General features: G+C 39.2%; 12 protein-coding genes across 12 annotated transcripts; all 12 read right to left on the bottom strand.

Moving 5' to 3' along the window:
• Positions 1–82: 82 nt before the first annotated feature.
• TM35_000071930 (phospholipase c-like protein) lies at positions 83–2,284 on the bottom strand (the record flags this gene model as incomplete). Its single annotated transcript, XM_029023639.1, has 1 exon — positions 83–2,284. The coding sequence occupies one exon, from the start codon at positions 2,282–2,284 to the stop codon at positions 83–85; it is 2,202 nt and encodes a 733-aa protein (XP_028884835.1).
• A 717-nt stretch (positions 2,285–3,001) lies between these two features.
• On the bottom strand, positions 3,002–3,685 carry TM35_000071920 (uncharacterized protein; the record flags this gene model as incomplete). Its single annotated transcript, XM_029023638.1, has 1 exon — positions 3,002–3,685. One exon carries the CDS (start codon positions 3,683–3,685, stop codon positions 3,002–3,004), a length of 684 nt encoding a protein of 227 aa, XP_028884834.1.
• Positions 3,686–4,069: 384 nt separating this feature from the next.
• TM35_000071910 (glyceraldehyde 3-phosphate dehydrogenase) lies at positions 4,070–5,149 on the bottom strand (the record flags this gene model as incomplete). Its single annotated transcript, XM_029023637.1, has 1 exon — positions 4,070–5,149. The coding sequence occupies one exon, from the start codon at positions 5,147–5,149 to the stop codon at positions 4,070–4,072; it is 1,080 nt and encodes a 359-aa protein (XP_028884833.1).
• A 264-nt stretch (positions 5,150–5,413) lies between these two features.
• On the bottom strand, positions 5,414–6,199 carry TM35_000071900 (putative calpain-like cysteine peptidase; the record flags this gene model as incomplete). Its single annotated transcript, XM_029023636.1, has 1 exon — positions 5,414–6,199. One exon carries the CDS (start codon positions 6,197–6,199, stop codon positions 5,414–5,416), a length of 786 nt encoding a protein of 261 aa, XP_028884832.1.
• Positions 6,200–6,648: 449 nt separating this feature from the next.
• Positions 6,649–7,875, bottom strand: TM35_000071890 (putative DNA topoisomerase III; the record flags this gene model as incomplete). The annotated part of the gene is made up of 1 exon (XM_029023635.1): positions 6,649–7,875. One exon carries the CDS (start codon positions 7,873–7,875, stop codon positions 6,649–6,651), a length of 1,227 nt encoding a protein of 408 aa, XP_028884831.1.
• Positions 7,876–8,261: 386 nt separating this feature from the next.
• On the bottom strand, positions 8,262–9,458 carry TM35_000071880 (uncharacterized protein; the record flags this gene model as incomplete). Its single annotated transcript, XM_029023634.1, has 1 exon — positions 8,262–9,458. The coding sequence occupies one exon, from the start codon at positions 9,456–9,458 to the stop codon at positions 8,262–8,264; it is 1,197 nt and encodes a 398-aa protein (XP_028884830.1).
• Positions 9,459–9,827: 369 nt separating this feature from the next.
• On the bottom strand, positions 9,828–10,328 carry TM35_000071870 (uncharacterized protein; the record flags this gene model as incomplete). Its single annotated transcript, XM_029023633.1, has 1 exon — positions 9,828–10,328. The coding sequence occupies one exon, from the start codon at positions 10,326–10,328 to the stop codon at positions 9,828–9,830; it is 501 nt and encodes a 166-aa protein (XP_028884829.1).
• A 323-nt stretch (positions 10,329–10,651) lies between these two features.
• TM35_000071860 (uncharacterized protein) lies at positions 10,652–12,772 on the bottom strand (the record flags this gene model as incomplete). The annotated part of the gene is made up of 1 exon (XM_029023632.1): positions 10,652–12,772. One exon carries the CDS (start codon positions 12,770–12,772, stop codon positions 10,652–10,654), a length of 2,121 nt encoding a protein of 706 aa, XP_028884828.1.
• A 349-nt stretch (positions 12,773–13,121) lies between these two features.
• On the bottom strand, positions 13,122–13,691 carry TM35_000071850 (uncharacterized protein; the record flags this gene model as incomplete). Its single annotated transcript, XM_029023631.1, has 1 exon — positions 13,122–13,691. One exon carries the CDS (start codon positions 13,689–13,691, stop codon positions 13,122–13,124), a length of 570 nt encoding a protein of 189 aa, XP_028884827.1.
• Positions 13,692–14,160: 469 nt separating this feature from the next.
• Positions 14,161–14,526, bottom strand: TM35_000071840 (U6 snRNA-associated Sm-like protein LSm5p; the record flags this gene model as incomplete). The annotated part of the gene is made up of 1 exon (XM_029023630.1): positions 14,161–14,526. One exon carries the CDS (start codon positions 14,524–14,526, stop codon positions 14,161–14,163), a length of 366 nt encoding a protein of 121 aa, XP_028884826.1.
• An 861-nt stretch (positions 14,527–15,387) lies between these two features.
• Positions 15,388–16,248, bottom strand: TM35_000071830 (ribosomal RNA assembly protein; the record flags this gene model as incomplete). Its single annotated transcript, XM_029023629.1, has 1 exon — positions 15,388–16,248. The coding sequence occupies one exon, from the start codon at positions 16,246–16,248 to the stop codon at positions 15,388–15,390; it is 861 nt and encodes a 286-aa protein (XP_028884825.1).
• A 499-nt stretch (positions 16,249–16,747) lies between these two features.
• TM35_000071820 (uncharacterized protein) lies at positions 16,748–17,149 on the bottom strand (the record flags this gene model as incomplete). The annotated part of the gene is made up of 1 exon (XM_029023628.1): positions 16,748–17,149. The coding sequence occupies one exon, from the start codon at positions 17,147–17,149 to the stop codon at positions 16,748–16,750; it is 402 nt and encodes a 133-aa protein (XP_028884824.1).
• Positions 17,150–17,162: the final 13 nt, after the last annotated feature.

Genomic DNA, 17,162 nt, shown 5'->3' with positions numbered 1-17,162 from the left:
TATATATATATATATATATATATATATATACATGTAAAAAAAAAAAGAAGAAAGCCCTATAATAAGAAAAAAGAAAAACAAATTAACGTTTTTTGGAAATGATCTCTTTTTTGCTTTCTGAGACAAGTTCAAAATAACAAAAGACTCTTGCTGTCTGTAATGTTACACCATCTGTAGAAAGTTGCATCGTCACTGCACGATATCCATTCCGTAAATGTTTTAAAGGAATACTTGCACCACAAATTTCTTCATCTTTTCCAACATTCCCGTCGATAACAGTGATGGTCATAATATCCAATTCCACAGAATCACCACTCAAGTTAAATGATTCATCCCATACAGGTTTCAAACCATTGTTCCAGACTGTTTTTGTCTGTACTGAGGTTTTTGTTGTAGCACCATAAATTTTCAGCCGAACATATGGGTCCACGGCGTCACCAGAAACTCTTAGTTTAGGTCTTGGTATCTGAACACCAGAAATAATTTTCACACGCAGTGTATATGCTGTGGGTTTATCCCTACTTTGAGGGTTTATGAGAAATGATGGTTTCAGAACATAACCAGCACGATTATTCTGTGCAAACATGCCATGATTGAGACGGTGAGGTTCATCCCATGTCTGAAAGTTCAAAGCGACCAATTGACAACCAGCAGACCATGGAATCATAGGATCATAGTTAGAAGAAGTTACCCTAGTGCCTTTTGGATACACTCTAGAGAGCATTCGTGTATTCTGCAATTGAATTTTTTCTTTTGAATTTCGAAATAATGTCCGCATTTGAGCTTCTGTATAGCTTTGAACATTATAATATTTTGCATCTTCACCCCAATTATTTGTTCTGCAACTCCCCAAGGCAACACAAGGACTAAGTTCCGCACATAAAATATGAACATGTCCTTTTGTAGGTTCATTACCCTTTTCTTCACTATCCTCCTCCTCTTCTTCATCCTCTGTAGAGGATTCAATCTGCGTGTTAGGCATCTTCCACTTCACCAAGACACGTTTACGTAGTCCATTAGGTGTATATTTGACATTTTCCACTTCATCTGCCATTAATAATTTAGAACCCAAAATACGCTGAAGAATTTCTGCCATTTTTTGGCTCTGACCTTGTGAAGTATGTACCTCAAGAGAAATAATGACTGGAAATTCAGATGTCTTAAAAGCATGTTCATTAATGGACATGATAACATCTTCAAATCTTATCATGGATGTTACCGTATGACCATGAAATACCATTGGTTCGTTATTTTTTCCATCCCAGCAGTCGATCTCTACACATCGACATCCAGAAAGGAGAGCTTCGCGGTACATTGCCACAGAACTAGAAGATGCCAATTGATCTCCTGTTAAATAAGTATTATGAGAGCTATTAATAAAATAATCTGCTAGTAAATGATTCATATCATCTACAATTTCTTTAGTACAAGGATTAAGCACATTATTCTTCTCAAGGTCTAAAAGAAAGGCTTGAAAAAAAGAAAATGAAAGTCTCTGTTCATTAGTGAGTCCCAATCCCTTAAAATAGTCTATTCCCATTTTAATTGGATCTCCCTGAGACTCTAAGAAACTCTCAAACTCATTTAAAGTCATGCCTATATCCGCATTAGATTTTGCATAGGTGTCATAGATGCTTTGAAGCTCTGGTCTGTGAACGAGAAGCATATAAAGATGTCTAAACTCCTCCAAGCTCAAATACATATCTCCTGAAGTATCACAACGAGTAAACACTTCACGTATTTGTTTTTCTCCAATGAAATCAAAGCTAAGTCGTGTAAAAAGCTTTTTTACTTCTCCTAGAGATAACCTACCATCTAGATTCCGATCGGCTCGATCCCACAAGGATCGGATAGAGCCTTCAAAATGGTTACTCAAATTTGCTTTTAGTCGATTTTGTAATACCTTCCCAATGGCGTTAAGACAAGCATCACAATCTCTTGAATCATTGAGAACAAATCTCCAGAGTTTTCCCTTACTATTACGCACATTAATAATAGTTTTTTCACTTGAATGTATTCCTGCCTTACGATAAGATTTTGTATAATTTTCCTCTTTGGATATTTCAACAATATCTACAAACAGCATCACCTGTTTACCCGACTTTTTCGAAGGAGAATATGAAAGACCACTATTTTGCCCAACCAGGAATAACTTGCGTTTTTGCAATCGATAACAAGAATCTATACGAAGCACAGGCATTCCTTCTATCAGTTTATCTTCAAACTCAGTTGTTCCCGGAACATTGGGATTGTACGAGGGCAGTCGAGGAGCATTTCCAACCATAGTTTAATCTCTCTTTTTCAACCTTCTTCTAATATAGCCCAAGATAAGACGGGTGTACAAGCGACGATCTACATGAACGTGGGTCACAAAATGAGAAAAAAAAATAATTAAAAAAAAAAGGGGGGGAAGTGAAAAAAAAAAAAACAGACATAACAATAAAACAAAAAATATTAAAAAACGTCACATAATAGTAATAGAAATATAAGTTGCATTGTCTTTTTCATCTTTCTATTCTTTTTACCTAGAAATTATTTTATATAAAAAAAAACTCGAAGGTGTACCCAAACACAGGGTCTTCAGAAACTATATTTTGTACAGCATCCTACAGCATACAAACATCTTCTTTTGGTTCGCTCCACTGAAGAAAAACTACCACTACCACTACTAATATTACTATTACTACTACCAGTATTAGTACTATTCACTATTGCTGGAGCCTCAACTTCCAAGACTTTCATCATAACATGATTACACCCATAAAAACATTACCCATTCCCAAAAAATCCCAATAAAAAAAAAAACATGATCCCCCATCCTCCCAATGACATATACACACATAAAATAATAATAATAATAATAATAATAATAATAATAATAATAATAATAATAATAATAATAATAATAATAATAATAATAATAGTAATAAATCAAGCTTTACAAGCTACACATATAAAAATATTCTATTCTCTGCTTTGTTCGCATCATCATATTATGCCTCTAATGTGCACTGTTTCCACCTCCACTTCCACCACTAGATTTAGATTCCGCATAAGCTGGATGCACCTCATACTTGTGATGAGGATGTTTCCACCTGTATCGCTCAGGGTTAAACACTGAACGATAGACATGAGGGTCCGGTTCCTTCCCATCCTGAAAACGTTGATTGCGAAGCACACCACCAATATCTCGGATAGGTTCCATTAAATCTTTTAGCAATTCTGGGGTTGTAGCAATTTTCTGTTCCTCCTCTTGCCAATCATCATCATTATCCTCATCTGTAGACATATTAATAAACTTAAGCCTACACCACTTACAACAGACTACCTTCCCCACAGGACATTTAATAAAAATTTTTGGGTGCTGCAAAATAAAATGAGAATGTCCTTGACACCATATGTGGGATCGATACACTGGAACTGGAGGAATTTCACAAACAATACCGCCACGATTATACCAATTCAGCTGCGGTGTTCGTCTACCAGGCCCAAGCAGACCAGGATGAAGTGAAGCCAACTCATGCACATGAGTATTCCATCCATACTTGGGATCTTTCGGATGTGTAAATACTAATTGTTTTTGGTTTGTAACACGACTAGCATACTCTAAAGGCATATAAATAGGTGGACTATATTGGCCAGTATTATTTGAAAAAGTCCATCGTACAACTGAACTACGGCGCATCCTAAAAACTGGAATCTACCCACAGAAAAGAAAAAAAAAACAACACAAGAACAATACAAAACCATAAAAAACAGAAAAAAAAAATCTTCAATAAACCATCAAAAAAAAAAATAAAAAAAAAATTAAAGTACATATTTAATCATAAAAACGACCAAAAGCAAAATAAACCTCCTACATTTAACCAATTACATTTTAGTTCACCTACTAAGCTTATTTCAGAGAAAAAAAAATTCCCCATTTTAGACTTCCATAATGCCTACTCTCCTGCTTTTGAAGTAAAACAGATAATCATAAATAATAAAAAAAATGCGTTGCTGGCGGTAACAGCGTCACACAATTCTAACAAAGCTAGTTAGCGCAGTGAAACCATTGGCACCCACCCCCTTAAAGTTTGGCCGAGCGGTCCTTTGCAGCCATGTGACGGACAAGGTCCACCACACGGTGGGAGTATCCCCACTCGTTGTCGTACCACGACACAATCTTGAAGAAGCGGCGCTCGTTGGGCAGATTGTTTTGCAGCGTCGCCTTGGAGTCGTAGATGGAGCTGCGGTTGTCGTTGATAAAGTCGGTGCTCACAAGCTCTTCGTTCGTGTAGCCAAGGATACCCTTCATGTAGGTCTTAGAGGCACGCTTCAGGGCAGCGTCGATCTCCTTGATGCTTGTGTCGCGCGTCGCGGTGAAGGTGAGGTCCACCACAGACACGTCGGGTGTGGGCACACGGAATGACATACCGGTCAACTTGCCCTGTGTGCTCGGAATCACCATACCGACAGCCTTTGCGGCGCCTGTGGTGCTTGGAATGATGTTAACAGCCGCAGCACGCCCGCCACGCCAGTCCTTCACAGACACACCGTCCACTGTCTTCTGGGTCGCTGTGTATGAGTGGATTGTCGTCATGAGACCAGTCTGCACACCAAAGCCCTCCTTCACAAGCACGTGCACAATGGGGGCAAGGCAGTTGGTGGTACACGACGCGTTCGACACAACGTGGTGCTCACGGGGGTTGTACTCCTGGTGATTCACGCCCATCACAAGTGTCTTGGCACCACCAGAGGCAGGGGCGCTGATCACCACCTTCTTCGCACCACCACGCAGGTGACCCTCTGCTGCCGCCTTGGCCGTGAACAGACCGGTGGATTCAATCACATACTCCACGCCGAGTTTGCCCCATGGGAGGTCTGCAGGATTACGCTGCGCCTTCACGCACAAGATACGGTGTCCGTTCACCACCAATGTGTCATCCTTAGCCACAGAGGGGTTGCTCTTCGCCGTCGTCACGGTGTACTTGAACTTGCCGTGCACTGTGTCGTACTTCATCTGGTACGCAAAGTATTCAGCGTCCGTGTTCATGTCGACAACAGCAACAACGTCGATCTCCGTGCCAAGAAGACCTTCTTCGCACAGTGACTGGAACACCATGCGACCAATGCGGCCGAAACCATTGATACCAACCTTGATGGTCATTGCAATTTTATGATACTTCCTTGTTAGTAAACTTGTTTTGAAGCGTTCTTGGTCACGTCACACAGGCACAAAGAAAGAAATCAGAGACAGAGGGAGAAAGAAAGAGAGGATAAGAAGCGATATTATCAGTATGCGGTCGTAAGGTATGAAAGTATATATATATATATATATATATATATATATTTTCTCTTTTGTTTGGAAATTATTGTTATTGTACTTGTTTTTTTTTTTCTTTTTGTTTTGGATATATATACTTTTTGTATACTAAAACTGATGTCGTTGTGCACATCTTATTGTCGTGAATATGTTTTGTTGTACTTGAGTTGTATCATCATCATCTTCTTGTGTCATGGAGATGAGAGTGGCTAATGCAGAATAATTGTCACTATGTGGAGCGGCAAGTGTTGCGGCTCTCCAGAGAGTTTTAAGTGCTGCCCATTGCTGTTTGGTTGATTTAACCCTACCATCTTCCCTCGTGCAGTCATGGACACTACTGACACACCCCTTTGCCATGTTGCCAAAGTTATCGTCTCTTGTTGATGAAACCATAGTTGTAGTCGTAGTCTGTGTTTTATGAACAGAGCTTTGTTGTGGTTTTGATATAGAGGAAGGAGCTAATAGTATGTTCTCACTCATGAGAGTTTTTTGGACTTTGATATTTTTTAAAGATGGCATGCTATATACAAAGCGTGCAAGGTAGCGTCCTGTTTTATTGGAGAGCGGATTGTCTGAAAGATCGAGGGTTTCAAGCATTGGAGAGTTCTCCACGAGAGTTTCACATATCTGTATGACACTGTCATCAGTTAGATAGTTGTGCGAGAGATTGAGCACCTGCAGACTTCTACAATGGCGGAGGATTGCCTGTACGAGAGGCTCAACATCCGTTCTTCGCAACATGCTGCGCGAGAGATCAAGTTTGCGCAGCGTTCCTAATCCCTCTACTGTATTTGGCAAATCCTTCATGAGTTGTGTGTTTGCGTGGCAGCCTGCTGCTGTGCAGAGGTGTGCATACTGCTCCTTTGGGGGCATTTGGGTCATGCCCTCAGTCATATAAACTACAACAGAAAGAGAAAAGAAAATAATGAAGAGAAAAAAAAATTCATATGTTCTTTTTATATATTTTATTTTTATTCATATCTTTTTTTACTGAATTTGAAAGGATTAACATTAATCAATGAATGAATGACGATTTGGCAATGACTCAAAGAGTTGAGGGAACTTCTGCATGATTATTATTATTATTAGAGCGTTCGTCCCTTTTCGTAAGAGTATAACACACAGAGTCACATGAACCACACAATAAGGCAATAATAATAATAATAATAATAATAATAATAATAATAATAATAATAATAATAATATAAACAAGAGGTACAAAAAAGTACAGCTATAAACACTACTATCTGTAGAAAAATAAAAGATTACAAAGGAAAGCAAAAAAAAAGTTAACTGTTTTATTTTTATTAGTGCTACTATTTTTTATCTTTCCATTCTATTATTTACAAATACAACGTTTGACAACACAAGTCAGACACTGCCTGAGTGATGTCACGCACCCAAAGAATCGCTTCAGTTTCATTCGAGACTGACAACTCAATAAAGTAGACATTATTATTACGTTTCCAACACCCTCCGTTAGAAACAGAGGCGTAACTAAGATAAACTGTAGAGTACTTTGTAGTACTCACACTGCGTACAGAAAGTACAGCTGTAAGCGGTATCTTTTTCAATAACTTTCCACTATTTGTACTGTTAGCCTTTTGTGGTAATAAAAGAAAAATATGATCATGAAGGAGAATAACTCTTACATGACGTCGTCCCTCTTCAATCTGTCCTGTTCTTGTTTCCCTGCCAAACCGCATTACCACATCATCACCCTCAGCTATGATTTGTGAAGGAACACCTGTCAGACCAAACCTTCTCTCCAGTTCAGCTAGTCTGTGAAGTTGTATATATGCAGTTCGTTCCGCATTAGCCGCACTACACATATCCCATAGATCTTTCAGAACTTCGCCTGCATTTTGAAAAGTAGTCAAATTCACATCTGATCCTAACGCTTTATGGGCTTCAATTAAATCTTTAACATAAATTGGATAACGAGTGATATGCTGAATAGGTAGAACGATAAGAGCTTCGAAAGAAATGTTACAACAATCTGAAAATAGTATTGCACTCTTTTTATCCACTCCCATACAGAAAAGTGAATTGAGAAGTGTACTACGAGCAAGATTAAAATAAATTTTGTTCCACACATCTGCAGACAAAAAACTCCTTGCTAAATCACTCAATTTAACATTAGTATCAAAGTTTAAAACGTATTTTTGGTATGCTACACGCATTGCCGGCACCCCTGTGCGTAGCAAATAAATAATATCACTGCAAGGATTCTTCTCTTGATTTAACAAGGCTTCATAAGGAGAGATATTATCACTTTTCGCACTACTGTTACTTCCCTTCTGTCTGGGTATTTGTAATGCGTTAATGAGAGCGCGATGGCAGGATAATACCTCAAGAATGTCTACACCGAATGTGGAAAGTAGTGACCCGAAATCCTCACTGCAAGAAAATGATGAAAATGTGTTAGAACAAGTGGAAGGAAATCCAGCAGTGTTACTAAGTGGAATAATGTAAGCAGATAAAAGCGTCTCCAGGCACGCAGTATAAAAAATTTCAGAGAGGACAAAATCATCCACTGTCCGTAAATCTTCTGTGGATCCTTGAGACATCATTCTTCACACTAGTGTGCAAAAAAAAAAAAAAAAGATATTTGCCTTTTCCTGCCTAATATACTCTTCCCCTAAAACTATATATATATATATATATATATTTTTTTCTTTTCCTCTGACACATAAAAACCATACACACACACACACACGCATATAAACAGATAATGAATGTGAGGTCAAGGCACAAAAGAAAAAAAAAAAAAAAGAGGAAGAAAATAAGAGAATATATTGGAATCCCAAGGCATAAAATGACTTTCCTTTTTTTTTCCCCCAATCTTCTTATTGTTTCTTTTTCCTCAATTATTTTTTTTTTTTTTTTTCATCTCTGTTTGAGCCCATCCAAGCTAACACATTTAAAAACTAAATTCAGTGTGAGCCAAAGAGTTTTACTTCCCTGATAAATATCTCCACGCACTGTCAAATCTATCTACACCTTTTTTCAGCACATTCATCTTGTACTTTATTGATTGTGGATAAAAAGCATCACGCATCCACTCTCGCATCACCTCATGCACATAGCTTCCATTGGCATATCTGTATGCTGCATTTTCAAGAAATATGGCACGAATCATAAAGATATAATTTACAGTTCCAAATTCTTGCTCAACTACCAGTGTATTTTTACCAAGTATATCAGTCGGTATAATAAAACCATTTGAATGTTCATAACCTGCACTTGGTCCTCCTTTTATCACTCCTGCTGTAAAGATTGACTTGGCGAGTGACTCATCTTCATTTGTACTTGCAACAATTACATCATCACCCCATGTACCATGACCTGTATGTACATCAACCACAATACTCTTTTCAGATGCCTCAGCTGCATATTTAGTCAATATACTACGCAATACAGCAATACTGCGTTGTTCTTCTCGACCACCAAAGGACATACCCTCCGGATGGTGATATTGACCACTTATAATAGCTGTTTTAAAAGCGTAAAAACCCTTTGTAACAAATGCTTTTATAATATGATAAAGAAAGACAAACCGATCAGCAATACGTGGGGCTCTTGAGAGCATTAGGGGTGCCACTATATCATCGTATTTAGCAATGTTTGGATCACGCGCCAAAACACTCTTCCAATCTTCAGCAGAACGATAATTTCGATTAAGGTTTACATTGTTCTCATTAGTGGTACGAAAGTGTGCCATGCCGTACGGATTGACTGCATGTACAAAGAGAACTGAAGATCCTTCTGGACGACTGTTATTCCATTCTTCTAGTAACTTCACTTGTATAGCGCTGCCAATATACCCTTCCACTCCGTCTGTGCCTGACATGTGAACAAGTAGTCGCCCAGAGTTCTTCCCACGTAGAAAAGCAGTATCCACAGTGTATTCAAATCCATCCTCATGCAGAACCACATGACGTTCCAGTTGTGCCTTCGCCTTCTTTGCTGCCTCAATGAACTTTCCTCGCGCTGCATGGTAACTTTGTGCAAAGAAAACTTCTGGACAGGTGGATGCGTTTTTATAGTCATTCGTGCACCTCATACCCTCCTGTAAAGGCACAAAATCAAGAAGGATCAGGCCCACAGTAATAACGAGAAGGGCTCTCATAACAGCATCAAAGTCGATCATGGTAGGACACTACCTTTTTTTTTTCTTTTTTTCTTTTCTTTCTTTCTTTTCTTTTCTTTTCTTTTTTGTATTTTACTCAAAATCTTGATTCTTTCTTTTTTTTTTTTTTTTATCCCCTAACTATAGAAAACCATTACCCATTAAAAATAAAAACAAAAAAAAAAAACGAAAAAAAAAGAAGAAAAAAAAAGAAAAAAATTTATATATTCAGAATAAATAATAAAATTACCAAAATGGATTTATTACATGGTTTTCCCACCATGTATTCTCTCTCTCTCTCTCTGTTTTTTTCTTCTTCTTCTTCTTCTTCTTCCCCCTTCTTCTGTTATCAACTTGTTTGTTTGTCTGTCTAAAATGGAACATGTCATTTCACGCAACGAATGGTGGCACCTTTCGAAGTCGTAGCGTTATAGATACTCCACGACGCTGTAGAGATTTTGTTTCTTGCAATAATACCAATTGAATGTATTCCACCAAATCAAGTAAATAAGGCTCCATAGCACTACAGTGTTGATGCATTTCTTGAAGTTTCTCAATTGCCCCAGCGATAGACAGAAATAATGGATCTGGAAGTAATTTGTGCATGTGCACCAAAGAAACACATATAGTACGGTAAACAGATGGTCGTGACTCTACTGCATGTTCCTGCAGATCACGAAGTGCACGACGGATATTGTTAACTTCTCGCAGTAAAGCAACTTCTGGATATAACTCCGCAAGTGATGGTTCAGCTGCGCAGAGGATGTCAAACACATCCCCGCCACTTTTGGTGTGTACACACTCCTTGGCGGCATGTGCGATGAGCGCCAGCACGGCTCGATGTTCCGTTGGAAACATTTCAACACTGCTACCACTATTTAAATTTGACATGAGACAACCACACCCTTTTCTCTCTCCCTCTCCCCACCCCCTGCCAGGAAGGAAGAAATGATTCAACCTGGAATGTATAAAATAATTTAAATAAAAAAAAAAAAAGAATAAATTCAAGGCAATGTCGTTATAGAGAAATCAACATACAAAATAACTTAAGGGCAGAATTTATGTTATCTTGATTTCCTTTTCTTTTTTTTTTCTTTTGTTTTCGTCACACAGAAATATACCGATAGAATTAATATGAATAAGAGATAGAGAGAGAGAGAGAAAGAAAGAAAGAAAGAAAGAAAGAGAAAGAGAGACCTTTCCTTCATTATCATTTAGGACAAATTTCGCATACTTGGGTGACATTCCACTTGATTACCAAGGAGTTGAAATACGCGTTGAGATGCCACTGTAGCACGATGTTCTGCTTTAAATTTCGTCAAGGCCTTAACATCTGTCAAGTTACTCTTGTCAACATCTAGAGCTAGTGCTACTGCATAATCATCTAGCGCCGCTGCATATTCCTGTAGAGATTCCAATGCAGAACCACGACTAAAGTGTGCATCGGCATTTCCTGCATCTATTTCAATAATACGAGAAAAATCTTCCACTGCGTATTTGTGATTACCAAGTTTATCATAACATATACCACGATTATACAAAGCAAGTATATTATCAGGATCTACTGTAAAGACAGCTGAGAGATCTTGAATAGCCGCTTCATAATTGCCCTGACGTGCGTGACAAAAACCACGATTGCTTAATATTTTGATTCTCATTGTATTTACTTTCTGTACCATTTTATCATCAGAAACCATATCAAACCTTTTATTCTCATATTGTTCTACTAATTTAAGTGAAACATCATAATCTCGTAGTGCTTCTGGAAAACACTCCATATTTTGATATGTGGCACCTCTATTTTGATAAAACATCGCATTATTGGAGGAGAGTACAATAGCTTTCGTTAAATCACTAAGAGCTGCATCATACATACCAATACGATCATAAGCTACTCCACGAGCATTATATGTAAAAGGGTTTTCGCCATCTAGTTTAATAGCTTCTGTGTAATCTTTAATAGCATCACTAAGTCGGCCAATTTTTTCTAATGCTGCACCCCTATTATGATAGGCATTGGGATTGTTTGCGTGAATAGCTATGGCATTAGTGTAATCTTCAATAGCGTTAGTAATTTCTCCTAACTTATCATAACAAAAAGCACGATTATAATATGCTTTAAAATGTTGGGCATCAAGAGATAACGCTGTAGTATAATCTTTTATGGCTTCACGATATTTTCCCAATTTTCGTTGACTGAAACCACGATTGTGATAAAAATCAGCGTTGGTATTATCTAGTGATATAGCTTTATCAAACATGGCTATAGCTTCTTCAAAATGGTCACCACGACGATCGTATGATATACCAAGGTTATAATATGTATACGCATACCTTGGTTCTAATTCCATAGCAGCCTCATAATCATGAATAGCTGCATCATAATTACCAATCTTGTCATGACAAAATCCACGGTTAAATAATGCCTTAAAATTCTTTGGATCTAGTTGTATGGCAGCAGTGTATTCATTAATAGCATGTATTAAATCACCTTGTTTTCGGAAGGCAAGTCCACGCTGATGATGTTGCTCTGCTGCCTCAGAGTTTTGAACTGTGGAAAATGATAATAATAATGATGATGATGATGATGATGATGATGTGGTCCGATTCCATTCAGGACTACCAGATGGTGTAGAAATGGGATAATTTGGCCTTAACGTATCATCCATTACAGCTGATGTTATAGCACGAACATCAAGTGGAGACGCGAGTGATAATTTTTTATTACCACCATGTGTGGATATATTATTCATATGCAAAACAGAAGCACGATTCACATGATCTGGCGATGTTACACAAGATGTTGGCATAGACAGTTGTTGTTGACGAGCTTTTGCAAAACGACTTCGAGTATTTCGATGCATAAGAAAGTTAGATCGACCCAAATCATACTGTAATGCTCTCTCATAATCCAAAATTGCTGCAGTAAAATTTCCCTTTTTATTATGGCATGCTGCACGTTCATATGCTGATCGCTTGTGAGAAGGAGCAATATCAAGTGCTGCTGTAAAATCTGCAATGGCATCATCAATACGTGACATCTTTTCACAACAAAGACCACGATAAAATAAGAGATGCACTATTTTAGTAGGGTGACCATTTCCCTGAAAAGGTTTTATAAGAATTGAAAGATCAGCATGGGCTTCAGAGTACCGTCCCAATCGTACTAAAGCTTTTGCCCGTTGTAGTAACATTTCTGTGTCTGAGGTATTTTTTGCCAAGTACTCATTTGCCTCTTCAATAGCTTCTTCTGATGAGAGCAAAGGCCGGTATTGCAGGCGGCGGTAACTATACATTCCAGTTCGAGGAGCGTCATTTCTCCTAGGAAGAAGCATTTTGCCTTCATTGTAGAGAATAGAAAGAGATACGCACACACAGACAAGAAAAAAAAAAGAAACAAAAAAAAAAAAAACATGGAAAGAATTAGTTGAATGTTCTTTATTTTTTTTCCCCCCTTTCCCCTAACCCAGTAGAGGCAAGGGGGGAAAAAAAAGATCAAAAACAAAACAAAAACAAAACGAACAATAAGAGAAACACCGATAAATTGAATAACAACAGCAACAAAAAGAAAAGAAAAAAAATACATGTACGATAGCAGTTGAAAGAAATAGAGGGATGGATGGAGTGGAGAAAGAGAAGTTCCATTCAAACTGATTTAACCGGAACCCCTCTTCTCCCTCATTCCTATCCGGAGACACTGCCTGCGGGTGGCACTACTTGTAATGGGGACTCAATGTCTTGCAGCAAACGTGCGGCGAGGAGGAGCCGCTGTCGACGAGACTCCCACAAACGGTCTATCATGCGCGCCACGGCGGCGTTCATCTCCGCCACGACATGTGCGTTTGTGGGTTGAGTGGTTGGGAGAGGTGCGAGCGGGAGGGGGTCTGTGCGGGGCGGGGGCCACTGGAAGGCGAGCGGGGCGGCGGGGAGGCGGCGGTCGCGGAGGTCGGCGAGGGCCACGAGGCGCGGGATCTCCTCCGCCTGCCACGCCGCCGCCATGCGGGTCATCTCGAGGAGAAACACGCGGCACTCCTCCAGCGTGTAGAGCCGGCCGTCCGCGAGGCGGCGGTGGAGGTCTCGCCGCAGCAGCGCCAAGTCCAAGTTGGCCAGTCGGCCGTTGGAGTCCACCCGCCAGCGGGCCAACGACTCCGGCGGCCGGGCGGCGGTACTCGGCCGACTGCTGCGGGCGGCGCCGTCCATAGGTCGTGGTCGAGAACGGGACCGGGACGACACTCTAGAGTGTACCGACCTCATCACTAGTTCACTAGTAGAGAAGTTCACTACATACACACAGTTATATATAGAAAGGAAAAGAGAAGAAAAAAAAAGAAGAAGAAGAAAAGACAAAAATAAGAGTTTGGAAAGAAATGATAGGAAGTAACCACAGAAACAATTAAAAAAAAAAAGAAAAGAACGTCACCAGTTTCATATGTATATATATTAAGACGCAGTAAGAACAGAACAATAAATCCCACTTGTTTATCAGCGACGGAAAACAAACAGAGAGAAAGAAAAAGAAGAAGAACATACACTTGTCTACCTATCCAATATCAATACAGTAGCCGAGTGAAGTTCTTTGCGTGACTAATGTTATCATCACAGGTACCAGATAATTTGAGGTAATATTTGTAAAGATAAATACCAAACAACTAGTCAAACTCGTCATAGTACGACAGAGAGAAAAAAATGTCGCAGATTCCTTTTCATCCCCGCACCTCTCACTCTATCGGAGAGGTACGTTAAGGCTTTGACTTGCAACTTGAATCGTTCTACTCGTCTCCGCCTGTCTTCCTGTGATGGAATCCACCACTGTGCGATCTGTCGTGACACCACTTGTGTGGCTCACCGCTACGACACTAGCGCCACGTACAAACAACACTGTATCGTAACACACACGCCTCGTACCACCACGACGACGCTTCAACGGCATCACACGCTCCACGTCAGTCAGTATCAAATTCGACGTTGGACCCAGCGACACAAGACGACCAGTAAGCGTGGAAGAATCATCAAGCTCAACGTTTACACGATATCCAAGGAATGAGAGAAGATTACATCGCTCTGTGTTTGTCGACATTGTTGCTGCCATTCCTACCCCTTTCCTTCACCACAACAGCATATTAGCAAGAGTAAACAAAAGAAGAAAAAAAAAAAGAGTCTACAAATGAAATGACGAACAAACAAGTTAAAAAACAGAAGGGATACAAAATGAAATTACTTTCACCACCCTCCAACCGCGCCATCACGGCAGAAGAGGTGAAACGCATAGAAAAGAACGCATATATATAAAAAAAAAGGAATAAGGCATACACGCACAGACACAAACTCAACGTGATATCAAACAAAATGATGTAAACAGTGAAGGTTATCTGCAGAGAAACCGAGAAGAAAAAAAAAAAAAAGATTTCTCCACTTAAGAAAGAGTGCCTTTATACGTTCTACTTCAATTTTCCTACGATTCTCTATTGTTATTTCTTTTTCTTTACCTCGTGTGTATTCTTACCTGATATCTATTTTTTTCTGTTGTTTATCTCATCTTTCTGATTGCTTCTTGCATAGTATCCTATTATACACGGCAGCTATGCAAGATAGAAAGACACCAATAATACCAAGAATATCAAGATGAATGTTAACAGCAGAAGAGTAAACGCAAAAGGAAAAAAAGGAAAAAAAAAAAACTTATATTAGTAGTAGTAGTAGTAGTAGTAGTAGTAGTAGTAGCAAACAAGAAGTTTTTTTTTTTTTTTTTTTTTTTTGCGTTTCTGGATAGAGAGAGAGAGAGAATAAAGCCATACTTTCTTTCATTCATCTCACTCGCCTTCTTTCTTTCTTTCTTTCTTTCTTTTTCTCCTTTTATTTTTCCTTTTTCGTTCTTATATACACCATTTGCATCATTTTCGTGCGTTTTACTCGTTGTAACTAAAACATAAAAAAAAAAAAAGATTGGGTGTTATTCAACCTTGTAATCGTCTCTTTTACGCCTACGATGATCCACCAAAAATGCTTTGCCACTTTCCATAGCAATATCCTCCTTACGTTTTGGTGGTGCAGGCGGAAAGATGGACCTCTCCTTACCAGTTTGTTTCTTAATAGATGCACGTAGTCGTTCCTTCTTAATCTTCTTGACAGCCTTGACCTTTTCTTTGTTTTGAACGGTCTTCTTGTAAACGGGTATAAATCGACTCCAGTCTTCATGCTTCATGTCTTCACGTTTTGCGAGCTCACGTTTGATGAGCAACTGCTTCAAACCGTAAATCGGGTGAATGTTATTCATACAGTCCTCAACGATTTTGCGAACCTGTTGGCATCCCTTTACAGGGCCCATGACAGCCACGGTTTTTCCCTGTACAAGAACGTAGCAACCGGTGAGAATCTCCAACGCCTTCAGTGTCTGTGCTTTTGGTCCAACAAGGCGGTCACGACGTTTAATAAATCTTCGCGTACTGCTACCCTTCATTGAAATAGGAATAATATCACAGGTAATTTCCGTTTGAAATATCTTCTGTGCCTGTGCGAGAGGAACATTTCTCGCGAGTAATCGAATAAAATCACGGGCCTTTACAATAGCATAAGGATCCCAGGTTCGTCGTGTGGTTGCCACTGTCATAGATCCTTCCATCAGGTCTAACTTTCCCACCAGTTGCTGCTGCCCCAATACGGTTTCTACTGCTGGCCACACACTGCGAATATAGCTCTCAAGATAGCTAGGGAACTGTGTGGCAAATGTGGTTTCATCCACGCAACAGGCACCACCCGGGACATCATCTTGAGTGAGTTCGGGTACAGCGTACTTGGAGGAAGAGGATGCCATTTTTACTCTTTATTTTATCGTTTGTCTGTGTGTGTGTGTGTGTGTATGTGTGAAAACAGCAATCACCTCACTTACATGTAAAAAGTGGATAAAGTATGAGGTTAAGTAAGGAAACAGAACAAGAAAAGAAAAAAAGAGCAACGATAGATGAACAAAGGCAAAAAAAAAAAAACACAAAAAAAAGAGTAAAAGTTACTTTTACAAAGAAAAAAAAAAAAAAACCTCACCGCACTACAGTAAACACACACACAAACAAAAAAAACAACAACTAACAAGCAAAAAACTTGAAAACGAAAACTAAGAACTTCAGATGTTACTTAATTCTCAGTGTCATCTTCAACTCATATATATATTTTGTTTTCTCGTCGACAGAATTGAAATTATAATAATAACGAAAAAACAAAATAAAAATGAGGTGATACAGGAAGAAATACAAGAAGCAAAAGAAAAAAAAAAAGAGAGCTGCTTCCCAATCCTTCTCTTCTACTCAATACGAACCCTATCGCGAAGGTGATACGGCTTGTTTGGCGTTCAGATATTCGCATACTGCTGATGGAATAGTTTCAATACCACGCCTTCTTGCTTCAATAGGTCTATACTGTGATGGTACTGATGTCCATACACCGCCTGGTGTCCCTGTTATAGCAGTGACATGCACATATTCATTTTTTGGCCATTCAATGACGGCGTCGTCTTTAGGCAGACGGGGAGACTCTCTAGTGGCTGTGGCGAACCACGGTGCGAGCACTGTTTGCGAGGGATCTAGATTCATCAACGCTGCGTACGAGCGGCGTGCCTCAACCCATGTGGCTTTTGGCGGTAGGGCAAGAAAGACAATCTGCTTTCCATGATGGACAATGATACTATATGGGTAGGATGCATGGATATTGTTTTCCTGCATTTTTTTTTTTTTT

The sequence above is a fragment of the Trypanosoma theileri genome (genome assembly GCF_002087225.1).
Source record: "Trypanosoma theileri isolate Edinburgh chromosome Unknown TM35_Tth_7_V1, whole genome shotgun sequence".
Lineage (NCBI taxonomy): Eukaryota > Euglenozoa > Kinetoplastea > Trypanosomatida > Trypanosomatidae > Trypanosoma > Trypanosoma theileri.
Note: the sequence above shows the minus strand (reverse complement) of the source record. Positions and strands in the feature narration are given on the sequence as shown.